The sequence below is a fragment of the Oncorhynchus mykiss genome, chromosome 27 (assembly GCF_057628025.1).
Source record: "Oncorhynchus mykiss isolate SJ-2025 chromosome 27, ASM5762802v1, whole genome shotgun sequence".
NCBI lineage: Eukaryota > Metazoa > Chordata > Actinopteri > Salmoniformes > Salmonidae > Oncorhynchus > Oncorhynchus mykiss.
Window position 1 is genome coordinate 11,413,602 of NC_143048.1, and position 18,616 is coordinate 11,432,217.

General features: G+C 40.8%; 1 protein-coding gene across 2 annotated transcripts; it reads left to right on the plus strand.

Moving 5' to 3' along the window:
• The first annotated feature begins 2,322 nt into the window (after nucleotides 1-2,322).
• On the plus strand, nucleotides 2,323-17,369 carry LOC110507528 (phosphatidylinositol transfer protein alpha isoform). Of its 2 annotated transcripts, XM_021587571.3 has the most exons (12): nucleotides 2,323-2,967; nucleotides 4,250-4,280; nucleotides 7,221-7,366; nucleotides 8,552-8,643; nucleotides 10,116-10,123; nucleotides 11,497-11,571; nucleotides 12,083-12,166; nucleotides 13,955-14,032; nucleotides 14,618-14,728; nucleotides 15,084-15,206; nucleotides 15,375-15,433; nucleotides 16,676-17,369. In XM_021587571.3, the coding sequence occupies exons 1-11, from the start codon at nucleotides 2,951-2,953 to the stop codon at nucleotides 15,420-15,422; spliced, it is 813 nt and encodes a 270-aa protein (XP_021443246.1). In that variant the 5' UTR covers nucleotides 2,323-2,950; the 3' UTR covers nucleotides 15,423-15,433; nucleotides 16,676-17,369. The 2 variants fall into 2 exon arrangements, with proteins under 2 accessions (XP_021443246.1, XP_090080583.1); XM_090224457.1 differs by lacking the exon at nucleotides 10,116-10,123.
• Nucleotides 17,370-18,616: the final 1,247 nt, after the last annotated feature.

Sequence of the window (18,616 nt, forward strand, 5' to 3'; positions counted from 1 at the left end):
AATCATGTCTGTAAGGGCTGGCAACATTACATTAATCATGTCTGTAAGGGCTGGCAACATTACATTAATCATGTCTGTAAGGGATTACATGATTACATTAATCATGTCTGTAAGGGCTGGCAACATTACATTAATCATGTCTGTAAGGGCTGGCAACATTACATTAATCATGTCTGTAAGGGCTGACATGATTACATTATTCATGTCTGTAAGGGCTGGCAACATTACATTAATCATGTCTGTAATGGCTGGCAACATTACATTAATCATGTCTGTAAGGGTTGGCAACATTACATTAATCATGTCTGTAAGGGCTGACATGATTACATTAATCATGTCTGTAATGGCTGGCAACATTACATTAATCATGTCTGTAAGGGCTGGCAACATTACATTAATCATGTCTGTAAGGGCTGACATGATTACATTAATCATGTCTGTAAGGGCTGGCAACATTACATTAATCATGTCTGTAAGGGCTGGCAACATTACATTAATCATGTCTGTAAGGGCTGACATGATTACATTAATCATGTCTGTAAGGGCTGACATGATTACATTAATCATGTCTGTAAGGGCTGACAACATTACATTAATCATGTCTGTAAGGGCTGACATGATTACATTAATCATGTCTGTAAGGGCTGACAACATTACATTAATCATGTCTGTAAGGGCTGACATGATTACATTAATCATGTCTGTAAGGGCTGACATGATTACATTAATCATGTCTGTAAGGGCTGGCAACATTACATTAATCATGTCTGTAAGGGCTGACATGATTACATTAATCATGTCTGTAAGGGCTGGCAACATTACATTAATCATGTCTGTAAGGGCTGGCAACATTACATTAATCATGTCTGTAAGGGCTGACATGATTACATTAATCATGTCTGTAAGGGCTGACATGATTACATTAATCATGTCTGTAAGGGCTGACAACATTACATTAATCATGTCTGTAAGGGCTGACATGATTACATTAATCATGTCTGTAAGGGCTGACATGATTACATTAATCATGTCTGTAAGGGCTGACAACATTACATTAATCATGTCTGTAAGGGCTGACATGATTACATTAATCATGTCTGTAAGGGCTGACAACATTACATTAATCATGTCTGTAAGGGCTGACATGATTACATTAATCATGTCTGTAAGGGCTGACATGATTACATTAATCATGTCTGTAAGGGCTGACAACATTACATTAATCATGTCTGTAAGGGCTGACAACATTACATTAATCATGTCTGTAAGGGCTGGCAACATTACATTAATCATGTCTGTAAGGGCTGGCAACATTACATTAATCATGTCTGTAAGGGCTGACATGATTACATTAATCATGTCTGTAAGGGCTGACATGATTACATTAATCATGTCTGTAATGGCTGACAACATTACATTAATCATGTCTGTAATGGCTGGCAACATTACATTAATCATGTCTGTAAGGGCTGACATGATTACATTAATCATGTCTGTAAGGGCTGACATGATTACATTAATCATGTCTGTAAGGGCTGGCAAATTTCCCAAAAGAAAAAGGGCTTTTACTGATAAAGGAGGTGTTTCATTATAAAGTAATGCTGCTGAGTCTCGAGTCTCCACCAGAGGACAGGATATTACAGTTTAATACGACACCCAATCTCAGACGCCCAATTCAAACGATTTAGTCTTGGGTGTCGTTAACACACCTACTAAGAGAGTTGGAGTGAGAACTGGATGTTTCTGGTGCAGGACACTTGAAGTGATACCTAAAAAAAGAACAACGCGATCCCCAAAAAAACAGTTAGGCAGTTTTGAAAATTGCTTGATCACTGGGGATTAATTGCTGTGGGGTAATTCAAGTAAACATTAACCTTCACGTGAAAAGCATAATTCTGTAACAATGCATGTTTTCAACTCTCACCTAAAATCATTACGGTAATGGGAGTGTTTAACACAAGTAGAGCAGTGAAGACTGGTGGGAGGAGCTATAGGAAGACAGGCTCATTGGAATTGTTGAAAAGGGATAAATGGAATGGAGTCAAATGTGGTTTCCATATGTTTGAGGTGTTTAATTCCATTCCAGACATTACAATGAGCCCGTCCTCCTATAGCTCCCCCCACCAGCCTCCTCTGACTTACAGTGAGATGACGTTGGCATAGGTGGTTGACAATAGTAGCATCCACAGTTTCATGTTGCTCCTGACCTGACCTTGATAGTGGATTAAGGTAGGTCTGGAATGGATGGATTCTTTGTGTTGCTCTAGTCTTGCTCGGGCTTATTGAAGGCTGAGCCACTAGTTTGACTTGCTGGGGTTGCTACTAACCTGTTCCAACAGACCAACACAAGAAAACACAGGGTGTTACTGGGTTCACCCTCCACCAACTGTCACAGCCAATAAACCTGAATGAAGAGTGAAACCAGGAGAACTGGAATAACATTTGGTCTCAGTGAAACTGAACCACTGTGACAGGTGAAACAACTTACAAACCAATGTACTTTACTTTTAAAAAACAACAACATTGGACCTAGGTAGATTTCAGGTGAAGAGCCGAAAGTTTTACATAAGTAGGCTATCTACAGTGCATGCCTCTATGTGGCATGTGGTACAATCCAGGCATAAGAAAAAATAATCTCACCTCTGTCATTAGAAATAAGAATGTGTGTGTGATCAGCGCAAACAATGGACAATAAATAGTGTGCCTGTATCAAGTTTGTATGTTTTGTTTAGCATAAGGGTGGTTACTGGGTTACTGACTGGAGGTGTGGTCGCCACCAGGACGCCGCGCCCCTTTCGGCGTCTGTCAGGAAGTGAATTAAAGAAAAATAGGAGCGCAAAACCGCGGAGACCGTGGGGCGCAGCGGGTCAAACATACAGGGGCCGATTTGGAGTTTTTACCAGTAAACTAGGAATCTGAATGCTGCATATCCACGGACAACACTGCAAAAATGCTCATTAAAGAATTGTAAGTAAAAATGTTTGAAAATATATGCTGTTTAGTCAAAACGTGTTGCGCAGGAGAACGATGGATGCGCTGTCATACACAGGCAAACATTGGCAAAATTCCTTGCGTGACAGTTATCCTGCTCTATTCGTTTATAGTGTTTTCCTCTGTTAGTCTACTATTGCCTACTTACTATTTGGGAATCCGAAAAACACGTGCAAGCTGTCAAGTTTGTCAATGGAGAGGGCTATTGACTGCTTGTTGCCTGTGTCCTCCCTGTATGGACATACTCATTGAATGAATTCATCAAGTAAAATATTAATTAACACATTGGCCAAATTGGAAATGTATTGTCAATGAGCTTAACTTACAAAGTGCCACTTTAACATTGTAACTATAACTTGAATTATAATCCTCCCATGCATCATCAGGCCTACTAAAACACATAGAAGGGTGTGCCTTTATCCACTCGTATGCCAAGTATACACTTGCATGCCATGTCATCTAACTCATTGGTTACTAGAGTCAACAACTGCCATATCAACGTGTCATCCTGATGCCCCAAACCTGCCTGTATCAATACCGTATAATTAGTATGGTGCCTGTCTGGGCTCCCATTACACCCATATATGTTATAATGAAATATTCAGGGCTGCTTAGACTGGGAACAAGTGGTGGTTATTGCCTATTGTATACGGACAGAGGATCGGGACAAACCTAATTGTTTTCTGACAGTAGAGATCTACACCTGGCTTCAATTTCCTCCATGACAATATTACAGCTAGCGTCAGTAGCATGTTGCAATGTTTATAGTTGGTAGGTAGAGCTGGCCAATATGGTCAAAAAGCCATAACGCGACAAATTGCCTGTCTTGAGGCAATAATGAAAAATAGAACATTCATGTGCACCACATTTTATGATCATTTAAACTACCGCTACTAGTTTGATGGTTGTAACCATCTCTTGTCCCATTAACAGTCACCCATATTAGCAAACTTATTTTATTTCAAACTTCACATTTCTCTAGTACAGCCTACTTATTGTAATGATTGATATCAGCAAAATGCCTGCGATAAGTGATCCAGTATGGTCGGTATCGATTCATTTTTGGTTTATCGTCCCAGCTCTATTAGGCTAAACTTGTTTTGATTAGCTTAGTATTAGAAGTTAATGTCAGAGAATTGTCAGTCGAACTAATAAATCAAGTGATAAGTTAAATGAGCAATGACATTAGTCATGAGCTGCAGGTGTAGTTGGTGTTTAAATGTGTTGTGATGTTGCGCTCTCTCTCTCTCTCTTCTAGTCGAGTCGTCCTCCCCATATCTGTGGAAGAAGTAAGTACTGACTGAGTGTCATTTCTTTGTGTCTTAAACTCTTGCTTCAAGTCACAAATCGAGCTGGTTAAGCTACATTCTCGTGTTCTGATGCGACCGTCAAATTGAGCTCAACCATTAGCTAGCCCTATAAATGTGCCGTATACACCAGTGGAACATTCCTGGGGCTAACCCATTATCTAGCATGCCTATGCTCTTGAGGAATCAGGGCAGTTTATCTGCAGTATGTTCCTCTATCCTTGAAGTTCCTGTTTGTACATGCCTTTTTATGATGATGTGTGTGTGGGGGGCATGTGTGTGTGTATGGGGCGTGTGTGTGCGGGCAGTTGGCATGGTTTCCATTATGCTTAGCCAGCCACACACATTCAGGTCAGACATTGTCAGAAACTATTAGCCATGTTAATTATAACAGAGCACCGTATTCTGACTGAAGCTTTGCAGTTGAAGTCATTAGTTGTGGGTCGTTCCATGTCATTTCAGCAAGCCAGAACACCCACCATCTCCGATTGTTCTGAAATCATTTCTGTAATTCGAAACGGATAGGATTAGCAGTCCTGCAACATTATTTTGTTGAAATATAGTATAATCTCTGAGAAATTAAGCTAATTTATTGCACCCAAATGGGCCAATTTAATTCATATAATATTCAATAAATATAGTACCTGACATCCGATTTGGACCAAACTTTTTTCTAACAATGAGCAAACCATGAGGAATCCAGAGAAATGGTTAACAGACCCCACACCAATCCCATCCCAGTATCAGTTCTCAATGTCTGACAAGTAGTATGGAGCTGCAGCTCTGAGTATTGTTTCTTCGTCCTATGTAATGTATTCTCAGTGAATTTGTTGATGTTTTTTCCCCCCCTGTTCAGAGAAATGTGTCATTTAAGTTGTTAGGTTTATGGCCCATCCTACATCCTGGTATTACCAGGTCTGACCACTAGATGGTGCTGTTCCTGCTATTAGGTGGAAAAAGTTTGAAGAACTTGTTAAAGGGATAGTTCACCCAAATTACAAAATTACTTTGATTTCCTTACCCCTGTAAGCAGGTATGACAGCAAGGAATATTAATCTTTCGATTAACCGAAATGTTTCTTTTTTTTGGTTTTTAAACAACAAATTGACTGACGACGGTTCAATTATTTGAATTCCATTTCGTTCACTTTTTTTTGTCTGTGAGCTCAATGCGCACATAGCGCTGCAGTTTCTCTTGAGATAAATCAGATCATGCCCGAACTGTGCGACCTAATAGGGAGTTGTAGTTTCTAAAAGACCAATGTTCTACAGAAAACGTGCTAATTAATTCCCCAATTAATATCACGTATCAAGGATCATAACTCTATATTCCATTCATGACCTTACATACATTCATCATGAAATTTAGTTCAGAATGCCATGTTTTGGGGATTTTCACAATTGTATCCATAGAAGGGTCCTTTTGGAGGAAGGATTGTTGAAATATATTTGACAATTGTATCTTTATGCATAATTCATTGAAGTTGGAATATTTGTGATATTTTGGCCATACCCAGGCCTCCTTTAATACTCCATAATGTTTCATCTGTAGGTGCTACAAAACCAAAGGTGGTGTCATATAAAGCTTTACTGCTTGCTTTGTAATATGAATAGTATTTTGATTTAAATAACAGATTTCTTACATAAATGTAGGAATATTAAGTAGGTATATTGAAGAATCTAAACATCATTATTGAAAATAAACCTTTATGGATTTGGCAAATGTTTAAATATATTGTTGAACACAATATACTCTAGATGCATATCAAAGTTGCAGAGTGGGGTCTCTGCTACTTTTACTTATAAAAATGGATTCAAAATGGTTGGACTCAGCTGATGATTTGCAGGATGTGCAATGATACAAGTAAAAGGGGGGCTGTGATTGGTTAAATTGCATACTATGCCAATTTCTCTGTATAAAATAGGCCGTACCTTTAAAACTTCCTTGGCCAGCCAGAGGAAGATGGCCAGATGAGTCACACACACTTAGGGGGACAATAGATGAAACACTGGTTTTACACGTGTTGTCACATTCCTAACCACCCACTTGCGCATGAGATGGAGCCACCAAAATAACTCTATTTGGTAGAGGATGTGATTTCATACCCGCCTCTTCTTCCAAACAGAGCTGTTTCACCTGTTGAAAGCATCTCATCAAATCAGCCCGGTACGAACTACCAACCATACACACTGCACTTAAAACCCCACCACGGGCGCACTAATGCCCTGTAATTGGAAGGCTAGTCTGTGATTTTAATTTTCAATTTGCTGTTGGTTGCTGAGTAGTGTTCATGTGTAGCAAGTGAGTCACCAGTTCCCTGTGAGTCACTAGCTCCCTGACACACAGTGGCCACGTTCCAGCACAACGTTATTGTAGTCACGCTGCACACAGCAGCCAATGGTCTCGTTCCACGTCATCGACTGCTGCTGAGTGACTCAAGGCCTGTGCTGGTGGATGGATGGGGTGTGCTGCCTAGGCTGGGACAGCAGAGTTGGAGACTGTAATCAACCTGCCAAATGTCTTCGACAGAGCTCAACATCCTCACATCACTGGCGAGCAGCCAATGTGGGAGTTGTTGGCAGAGAGACTGTCATCTGAAGGCTATTACAGGATGTTCCTTATGTTTGCTGTTATGCTGTTAAACTGTTATGCTGAAGTCGGTGTCTGTCTGGGCTAAATGCTCAAGGAACGTCCGGCGGTGGAAACAGAAAACTGTCCCTGTCCAGGTGCTCTGAGACGTGAATGGTCAGGGATGTGAATGTGGGGAACTGAGTTAATACAATCCCCCTTGTTCCTGAATGAATTTCCCTCACATTTGTGCCCACTGAAGTGGTTGCAGCTGTCTGTTAATGCAACGTGTGAACAATGGGGATGATTTAGTCTGTGTAACTGTAGCTCACTCCTCTGTCTTCCTCTCCACAGTACCAAGTGGGTCAGCTGTACTCTGTGGCTGAGACCAGTAAGAATGAGACGGGTGGAGGAGAAGGGGTGGAGGTGCTGAAGAATGAACCCTATGAGAAGGACGGAGAGAAGGGCCAGTACACCCACAAGATATATCACCTGCACAGGTACGATTGGTCCACCCATTCATCCATCTACCCACCCACCCATTCATCCATCCATCTACCCACCTACTCGCAACCACCCACCCACACCACCCACATGGTTAAAACTATGAATTTGAGTGGTTACATTTCTCCAGCTCCATCCCTCAGTTTCTGAAAAATTGGTGTGGTGGTCATTTTATTTCAATTGCAGATTGCCCCTTTATACAGTACATAAAAATCATCATTACATTTTTTTTTTAAGCTTTCAAATTATACTGAACAAAAATATAAATGCAACATGCAACAATTTCAAATATATTACTGAGTTATAGTTCATATAAGGAAATTTGTCAATTTAAATGAATTCATTAGGCCCTAATCTATGGATTTCACATGCCTGGGCATTGGTGCAGCCATGGGCTCCCACTGCGGAACCAGGCCCAGCCAATCAGAATGAGTTTCCCCCACCCCCACCCCATCAGACGATCCCACAGGTGAAGAAGCCGGATGTGGAGTTTCTGGGCTGCTGTGTTTACATATGGTCTGCGGTTGTGTGGCCTGTTGGACGTACTGCCAAATTCTCTAAAACGATGTTGGAGGTAGCTTATGGTAGAGAAATTAATATTTAATTCTCTGGCAACAGCTCTGGCGGACATTCCTGCAGTCAGCGTGCCAATTGCATGATCCCTCAACTTGACACCTGTGGCATTGTGTTGTGTGACAAAATTGCACATTTGAAAGTGTCCTTTTATTGTCCCCAGCACAAGGTGCACCTGTGTAATGATCCTGCTGTTTAGTCAGCTTCTTGATATGCCACACCTGTCAGGTGGATGGAGCCTAGTGGTTAGAGCGTTGGGCCAGTAACCGAAAGGTTGCTGGATCGAATCCCCGAGCTGACAAGGTAAAAAGCTGTCATTCTGCCCCTGAACATGGCAGTTAACCCACTGTTCGCCGGTAGTGTTGAAGATACAGATCCCTCATGGTAGGGTGGGCTATACAAATAGGGTGAACTTTGAGCACGTCTATCTCCTGAATGTTTTTGCATTTAGGGCCAAAAAATCACTTTCTCACCACTTCTACCATGGGCAAGCATGTGGAGAGTTTTGTTCAAATAGGTGTGTTCATTTGGGTGCGATGGATGTGGTCAAAAAGTGATTGAATTCATATGGATCGACCCCATAATAATATCTTCCTTTCTCTCTGCAGTAAAGTGCCAAACTATGTGCGCATTCTGGCACCATCAACTGCTCTTAACATCCACGAGAAGGCCTGGAATGCTTACCCCTACTGTCGGACGGGTAAGTCCCCTGCCCTTTGTTTACCTACCCCTTCTGTAGAGACAGAAGATGTTGAATAATTAACTCGGCCATACATGCTAGCAGCCAGCACTGTGAGGACATGCTATTGGAATCTTTGTAATGTCTGAACCTATAGCCAGACATTAATAGCCAGGGTATTAATAGTGTACAGTGCCTTCGGAAAGTATTCAGACCCCTTGACTTTTTCCACATTTTGTTACGTTACAGCCTTATTCTATAATTGATTACATTTGATTTTTTTCCTCATCAACTCACACACAGTACCCTATAATCATAAAACAAAAACAGGTTTTTATATATGCATAACCCTCCCCCTTATTTACATAAGTATTCAGACCTTTTGCTATGAGACCTGAAATTACGCTCAAGTGCATCCTGTTTCCATTGATCATCCTTGAGATGTTTCTACAACTTGATTGGAGTCCACCTGTGATAAATTCAATTGATTAGACATGATTTGGAAAGGCACACGCCTGTCTATATAAGGTCTCACAGTTGACAGTGCATGTCAGAGCAAAAACCAAGCTATGAGGTCGAAGGAATTGTCCGTGGAGGGCCGAGAGAGGATTGTGTCGAAGCACAGATCTGGGGAAGGGTACCAAAACAAATTCTGCAGCGTTTGAAGGTCCCCAAGAACACAGTGGCCTTCTTAAATGGAAGATGTTTGGAAACATCAAGACTCTTCCTAGAGCTGGCCGCCCGGACAAACTGAGCAATTAAGGGAGAAGGGCCTTGGTCAGGGAAGTGACCAAGAACCCGATGGTCACTCTTGACACAGCTCCAGAGTTCCTCTGTGGAGATGGGAGTACCTTCCAGAAGGACAACCATCTCTGCAGCACTCCACCAATCAGGCCTTTATGGTAGAGTGACCAGACAGAAGCCACTCCTCAGTAAAAGCCACATGACAGCTCACTTGGGAGTTTGCCAAAAGGTACCTAAAGGACCCCGAGACCATGAGATACAAGATTCTCTGGTCTGATGAAACCAAGATTGAACTTTTTGGCCTGAATGCCAAGCGTCACATCTAGAGGAAACCTGGCACCATCCCTACGGTAAAGCTTGGTGGCAGCATCATGCTGTGGGAATGTTTTCAGCGGCAGGGACTGGGAGACTAGTAAGGATGGAGGAAAAGATGAACGGAGCAAAGTACAGAGAGATCTTTGGTGAAAACCTGCTCCAAAGTGCTTAGGACCACAGACTGGGGCAAAGGCTCACCTTCCAACAGGACAACTGTTGTCCTGTTTGTCTATGTCTGTCTGTCTATATATGTGTGTGTATACATACATACATATATACATACATACATACATACATACATACGTCTTATCAGTTTGGTTGGCAGGAAGTTTCAAGCAAATGTGCAACCATTGAGATATTATTTTGATAGCATCTGTTCCCCTAAACATTGTTTACTCTCTGTCTCCTCATGTCCATCCCTTCCCCTATTGCAGTTATTACAGTGAGTACTGTTTTCTTCTATACATTTACACATACAGTATGTTGCTGTTTACTTGCACACTATTCAGCTGTAAACATGGTGAAAGAGGAGCTGGTAACCTTGCCTGTCAAAAGGAAAGAAGAGAAGCGGATGGGGCTGACTTAACACTTGGGGCTCCCGAGTGACGCAGCGGTCTAAGGCACTGCATCTCAGTGCTTGAGGCGTTACTACAGACACACCGGTTCGAATCCAGGCTGTATCACAACCGTAATTGGGAGTCCCATAGGGCGGCGCACAATTGGCCCAGCGTCGTCCAGGTTTGGGCGGTGTAGGCCATCATTGTAAATAAGAATTTGTTCTGAACTGACTTGCCTAATTAAATCATTAACGAAAAGAAAGACTGACACTGGTTTCGCCAGCGTCCGTGTGTGTCAGTGGTGTTAAGTACTTAAGTAAAAATACTTTTAAGTACTACTTAAGTCGTTTTTTGGGGGTGTCTGTACTTTACTATTTATATTTTTGACATCTTTTACTTCACTACATTCCTAAAGAAAATAATGTACTTTTTACTCCATACATCTTCCTTGACACAAAACATAAAGGTCATTTTGTCATGTTAATTCAGTAATTCGGTGATGCCAGCAGCACAGGAAAACATTTAAAGAAGCTAATGTCCTTCAGTCAAAGTGAATTTGGTTGTCATCTGTGTAACTAACTTCTAGGTTAGGAGGGTGGTGATTCGTTACATTTGGAATGCTTAGCAGGACAGGAAAATGGTCCAATCCAATAAAAGAAAGAAAAAAAGGAAATGTTGCTGCCTGGTTGGCTTAATATAAGGAATTTGATTTATACTTTCACCTTTGATTATTAAGTATGTTTTAGCGATTACATTTACTTTTGATACTTAAGTATATTTAAAACCAAGTACTTTTAGACTTTTACTCAAGTAGTATTTTAGTGAGTGACTCACTTTTATTGGAGTCATTTTCTATTAAGGTTTCTTTACTTTTACTCAAGTATGACAATTGGGTACTTTTCCCACCACTGTTGTGTGTGCTTATGTGACTCTTTCAGCTGTTGTTACTTGTACCACTGCTCTTATCTAATGTATCCCTTAAGTTGTAATCACTAACAGTCCATATATTACAGACTCTGTTTGAGACCTGGGTTTGAAATCTTTCAAATCATTTGAACGTTTGCTTTAGCCTACATAGATTACCAGATGGGTGGGGTTTACAGGTTAGGGACTATTCTATTGATTGATTAAGCCGGGCGTGCTCAATCGAGCACAGATCAAGTATTTGACATGATTTCAAATCGTGTTTGAACCCAGTATGCGTTGCTCACTTGACACTGATCTTGTTCTTATGTATTGCTCTTCCTTCCTCCCACAGAATGAATACATGAAGGACAATTTTCTGATTAAAATTGAGACGTGGCACAAGCCCGACATGGGGGATCAGGACAATGTGAGTGAGCAGCTAATGTCATGAGTCTGAATGCGTACCATGTCAGCCATGGACCTCCAGCACATCTAATTCAGTTAATTCGTCCTTTAATTCGACCATTTCCCCTTTTACTGTATCTGTCCGACTCTTCCATTGACGTCATGTCAGACACATTTAATTCCACTGACGTCATTTGTGTCCATCCACTCACTTTGTGAAAGGACACAGAAACCCTTCTCTTGTGCATCTTTGTTGTTGCTGTTCTCAGACCTGCTTTGTTGGGTATGACACTGAATCAACATTTACACAATGTATCAAAGTGCTCTGTTATCAGGGTTGGGGTCAATTCTATTTCAATTCAATTTCCCTTTGAAATTGGATTTAGAATTGCAATTTCAGTTCATTTCCTGAAACGAGTGGATTTAAATTGGTCCACAACCCTGCATGTTATACCTGGTCTATGTAGTGACTACTAGAGAGGCATTCTTCGCTCTTGAAGTTGGTAACTTACTATAAATGATTCCCTGCATAGGTGCACGGACTAGACCCAGAGCAATGGAAGAAGACTGAAGTAGTCTACATTGACATCGCTGACAAAACCCAAGTGGATGCCAAGGTGAGAGCAGTGATGGATCCGTGAGAATGTACTAGCAACTTATTATTAGTAATAAGCATGCTTTAAACTCTCTTACTTTTCTAAACCCAGACGGATCAGGGTTGTACTCAAGGCAGTAAATTGAGGGGGAAAAAAGGGACTGAAACAGGGAGGGACTACCTGAACTAGTCCAATAGAAATTCCCTTACCGAGAAAGCAGGCTTCTGGCAAACAGTTGTGGCAAATCTTTGGCAAATTTGCGGACAGCTCATATTTTCAAATGAAATTAGTTTTGTGGCCAACTGTTGCGACAAATTTTGAGGCGACTTGTGAACTTCTGGCAAACAATTACGGGAAACTTGTGGTGAACTTTCTACTATTTGCCCGCAAAATTGCTTCAAACTGATTATGAATATGCAAATTAGATTAGGTTTTTGATTACTTTGTGTATTCACAACATTGAAATGTTGTATCTACATAAACCAAATCACATACACATTAAAATGAACTTGCTTCTCACAGAGAACTAAACATACTAAATGCACTACAGTGCCTTCAGACAGTATTCACACGGCTTGACTTTTTCCACATTTTGTTACAAAGTGGGATTAAAATTGATTTTTGTCAACGATCTACACAAAATACTCTGTAATGTCAAAGTGGAAAAAGAATTCTAACATTTGTAAAATGTTGTATATCTTGATTAGAAAAGTATTCAACCCCCTGAGTCAATACATGTTAGAATCACATTTGGCTGCGATTACAGCTGTGTCTTTCTGGGTAAATCTCAAAGAGCTTTCCACACCTGGATTGTGCAACATTTTCCAATCGTTTTATTATTTTCAAAATTCTTCAAGCTCTGCCAAATTTGGTTGTTTATCATTGCTAGACAACCATTGTCAGGTCTTGCCATAGATTTTCAAGCAGATTAAAGTAATCCATCTCTAAAAGTGAAGTTTTGCTTTGATGTCAAGTCAGCTCGTGTTGCTACCTTAGCTGTTGTGGTAGCTAACATGCTACTGAACAGTGAAACTAGCATATTGACATGCATATTATTGGTATTAGCTAAAAGACAGAAACGAAGATAGCTAGATAGCTAGCTATCACATCAATTGTGAAAAATATGAACGCTATCATCGCTAGCTAGCCAGTCAGTGACGCTGACAGATTGAATCTGATCTAGCTAGCTAGCAACAAAATGTTTCACTTTATCCCATAAAACATGACATTGCTTACCAGGCATCAATTAGCTTAAACTATTTAAGAGTTTATTAGCAAGTAATAAGACACTCACCAGACAACTTTGGTAGGTAGCTAGATAGCTTGGTATCCATTTTTCAACAAATGTTTCAACAAATGTTTCTGGTCGTCATCAACGGTTTCTCATCTTGGAACTCAATATTTAACAGAAATGGCAACAATATTTATTGTTGCCACAGGTTTTCTCTTAATGTTTATGGGTTTGCCACAGATTCAAATACAATCTTGAGCGAAATGTTTGCCAGAAAAAACCTCTGGCGAACTGTTTGCCACTATTGGCAATAAATATTATTGTTGACAAATGTTTCCCGCTGATTCAGCACTAGTGGCAAACATTTGCAAACTTCTGGCAACATTTTGTGGCAAGTTTGAACTTTGCCACAATTTTTGTTGTTGTAGTAATTCTTAACATTTGTTTTTATTTACAAAATGTTCTACTACGTTTTGCAACGGTGTGCCCTAATGAATATGACCCAGTTACCTGAACAGAATGAAATAAAACACTGTCATCTTTGCATCTTACGCATTTGCTCACTCTGCTCCACACAGGACTATAAACCAGAAGAAGATCCTGCCATATTCAAATCAGAGAAAACAGGCAGGGGCCCCCTGGGGCCTAACTGGAAGGTACTACCCAAACCAATATTGCAACATTGTTGTCATATTTTTCACATCAGCTAATTTCACAAGGAGCTGTATCAAGAGTCATACAGTATATTTAGAGATTTGGGCCAGTGCTGTGTTTGTCTGAACATTCCGATAGAGACAATTTCACCTCCAAAGTAGCTGCTAAGTGTTAATTGATGCTTCCGCATTGTGCTGTTTATTTCTGATAGTTTTCTAAACCTATGAAGATGTACAGTGAAAGCAGATATACAATTTGTTGACACCACAACACAGTACCAACTTGGATACACATTTCCCCAATGCTAATCGGTAAAAACGTCAGTAAAATTCACTGATCTGTTTTGTTTGTTTACAACGGGTAATTTCATAGGGAATTGTCGGAGGTGCTCTTGTATTGTTATATCACCCAAATTTCGGAAATAATGGCGGCCAACATGGCCTGTTCTAAAATCTGGCCGTGGCACTCTTACTATACTGTATGGCTCTGGCTGTTTCCATTCTGGTTCTGAAGCTCCATCGGTATGTGTGTCATGAACTATTCTGCCTCTGCCTGAGGGTGTAATAACTTTGTCTTTACCTCTGCAGAAAGAGCTTCCCAGCAACACAAACTCTCCTCACATGTGCGCCTATAAGTTAGTCACAGTCAACTTCAAATGGTGGGGGGTCCAGAACAAAATTGAGAACTTCATTCAGAAGGTGCAGTAAGAGAAAGAGACTTGTCAATTATTCCAGTGTTTGCATCATATTCTGTTATGGGGCCTTCATATCACCCACTGTACATGCAAAGAAAAATGACTCTGCCCTGAAACCGTGAAGATAAAACTAGTAGACGCGTTTGGCTGAGAAATAATATATCCGAAGCTGTACGGTCTCTATGGGTGTGACTAAAGTCTAGTTTACAGTAAAGACAAAGTGTTTTCTGTCCTCTAGTGGCCAGACAGTGATTTGCCATAGAAATGTTACTCCAAGTTGCACATCATAAATGCTGATATTAATAGTATTTGTTCCTTGTAATTCTTTTAAAAAAAAAATATTCCCCTCTGATTTCCAGCAAGAGAAGCGATTGTTTACAAAGTTCCACAGACAACTGTTCTGTTTGATTGATAAATGGATTGGACTGACAATGGAGGACATTCGACGTATCGAAGAGGAGACCCAAAAAGAGCTGGATGAGGTAATGTACTGTACATTTGTTTGGTCTTTGGCATTAATTAACTCCGAATGAGATGGACTACTGTCTTATCGGTTTTGTCATTAGCTTACGGAAATTTGCTAAATGCTTTGTTGTTGTCCTAGATATCCTACTTATTGACGTGTGTGTCTTTGTGTGTGTGTCTTTCAGATGAGGGTGAAGGATCCAGTCAAAGGGAGTTCTGCTTCAGAGGACTGAGGCTGTGACCCGTGAGTACCGCTCTGTCTGCTCGTCAGTAGCCGTGTTCACGGTCGCTTTAAAGCGATTTGCATCCGGAAACAATAATGAGCGTTTCTTATTGGACAAGTCCATGTCGTCCCTCCCTGTATAAGTTTATTTTCTTCCGTTTGGTACCTAATGAACAAGACCCATGAAACGAGGAGCCTGCACCTTACCCCACATGACTCAGCTACCGTGTTATCAGTGTCACAGTGTAGTCGCTCCCATCTCATACTCTACTCTACTCATACTCTATATCAGGGTTCCCCAAATGTGGCCCTCTTTTGATTTTATTTGCCCCCCCCCCCCAAGTTTTCTGAGCTAGAAAAAACGTTTTCAAATGTTTTATCATGTTTTATTTTATTGTTCTACATAAGACTGTAAAAACAACAGCAAATCAGCTCCAAGCGATTTTAATTTTGGAAATGTGTTCCAAAGTGTTCCCACGCGTAATAGAGAGATACTTTCTGTGGTTGCATACAAATGTATGCAATGTTTGAAATTATTATTTTAGTCAAAAATATTTTTTTCGGGTTTCTTGCGGTGCAGTTGTTTTTTTTGTTGTTACTTTTTACCCCTTTTTTCTCCCCAGTTTCATTATATCCAATTGGTAGTTTACAGTCCTGTCCCATCACTGTAACTCCCATATGTACTCTGAAGAGGCAAAGGTCGAGAGCCATGCATCCTCCGAAACACGACCCTGCCAAGCAGCACTGCTTCTTGAAATACTGCTTGCTTAACCCGGAAGCCGGCCGCACAAATGTGTCGGAGGAAACGGAGTACAACTCAGCGTGCATGCGCCCGGCCCGCCACAGGAGTAGCTAGAGTGCCATGGGAAAAGGAAATCCCGGCTGGCCAAACCCTCACCTTACCCGGACGACGCTAGGCCAATTGTGCGTTGCCTCATGGGTCTCCCGGTCCTGGCTGGCTGCGACACAGCCCGGGATCAAACCCGGATCTGTTGTGATGCCTCAAGCACTGCAGTGCCTTAGACCGCTTGCGCCTCTTGGCAGGCTTGTGGCACAGTTATTTTTTCTTTCTGCCCCCTGACCACCCGCTCAAGAAAAAAATTGGCCCGCGCCTGAATCTAGTCAATCCCTGCTCTATACCCTCAAGCAATATGTCCTCTTATTGTGTGCAAGGAAACAAGATGTGTCCATCTTACAGAATTTGCATTTGATAGAAGACTATAATCAAGTCTGACAAATCTTTCTCTCCTTCCACTTTTTCAGATCTGTTACTGAGACACCAGCATCTCTGCCCTGCCCCAGTCCTTGGGAATTATATGGCTGTATGCAGACTTGACCCAAGGCTCTCTTCATCTCTGTCCCAGTCCTCTAAGGTCCTCCTATACTGTCCAGGCAAATCATGGAGAGGCCCCCAGCAGCCCAGAGGTCCACAGGCCCCAGCAGCCCCAGAGGGCCATCCCATTCCTAACTAATTAGGTCATTTGTCAATTATTATTTTATTTTTATGGGAATTTTGTTTTAGAGTTGTATTGATAGTATTTTCTATTGTCTTAAGTCCTCCATGTGTTTTGTGGACAAAGATGAATTTGTTGGTTTCTCCTCCTGTCTTTCAAAACACGTTGTCTCTTGTCTCTGTATTCCCCTCTTGGTTACAGTAAATGTTTCTTGCCCGAGGCCAACCGGACAACCTGCATCAGCAGGCTGAAATCCTGTTGTAGTGTTATGGCTTTGGGCTTAGGGACTTTTGGGGCAAGGAATATGGAACAATGTACCTGGTCTCTTCTTGAATAGAGATCTGAGTTTCAAAAAAACATATCCTGTACTGTATTTTTCTGTATTTATTACAGGTCATTTTCTCTGTTGGATTGTGTAACACTTTTGTGCTTTAATGTATGGAGTGACATGTAGTTGTTCTATACGACCTATATTATTCAATATTAAAAACAATATATTTATACTCTTTGCATTCTGTGATTGTATTCATTTCAATTGTGCAAGAGCGGTGTTCCCATTTTTATGACATGCTTGATTTTTCTTCACATCCTTTAAGTCAAAGAATTTCACCATATTGCACAGAAATTGTTTAAAAGATCAAGATAAGTGAATCTCTTAACCCATTGTTCCTATGGTTTTTCAAAATGGAACTCACATCAGCAGTTTCCTAACTAACACATTTTAATCCCATTTATTTTCCCACAAGGTTTATGTAGATCTACAGACATTAATTTAGACCACAGTTAGACTGACTGAACAGAAGCAGGCTGCCGGATGAGAAGGCTCGATCCTGTCATCCTGTGTAAGTCAAGTACAACTATAGAAGGTTGAAAGGGGGAAAATATACCTATGTTGATAACATTCAAAATTGTAGGTTTTTTTAATTGAAAGATGGAGAGTGGAGTGATTTATTTTAAAGTAACTTGTGACAGAGAGCAATGAGAGCACTGACCGAGTTGAGGAAGAGGCGAAGCCAGAGGATTTACTCCGCCCTAAATCTGAGTTAATCTCTTTTTTTTGTATGGAGGTCTATGAGAAAGTGTTGAATTACGTGAGACTTATTTGAACGAATAGAAGTTTCAACGTTTAGGCTGTTAAAATTGACTGAGATAAGTGGTTGCAGGTGGCATTCAAATCAAATCTCGTTTATTTGTCAATTGCGCCGAATACAACAGCGAAATGCTTACTTACAGGCCCTAACCAACAGTGCAATTTTTAAGTAAAAAATAGGTATTAGGTGAACAATAGTTATGTAAAGAAATAAAAAAACAGTAAAAAGACAGTGAAAAACTTTGAGAAAAACAACTTTATTGTGCCTGTTGTGCCCTCATTGGCTAGAATGGTCCCACTGACCTGACCTCACTTATCTTCCCTCATTGAGGATATGTATTGTAGGGAAGATGACGGAAATGGATGCTCTGTTCAAAACTGATGGCGGGTCAGGTAAATTTGAGTGATAAGGAGTGGGCTACAGTCATGAAAAAGAAAGGAAACAAAATAAGTAAAGTTGTGATGGAAACAAAGATATCCCAAGATTTGTTTATAGTAGGAGTTTTGGATCAGTGTTACCTGGGGGATCCGTTTGAAGTCACGAGGAGTATGGTGGGATGCATAGGGTGAGGTGGCATTGGTGAGAGTCACAGGAACTGGTCTTATTCAGATTTCCTGTGTGTCCATAGAATAGAAGAAGCTTGCTTGATAGCATTTATT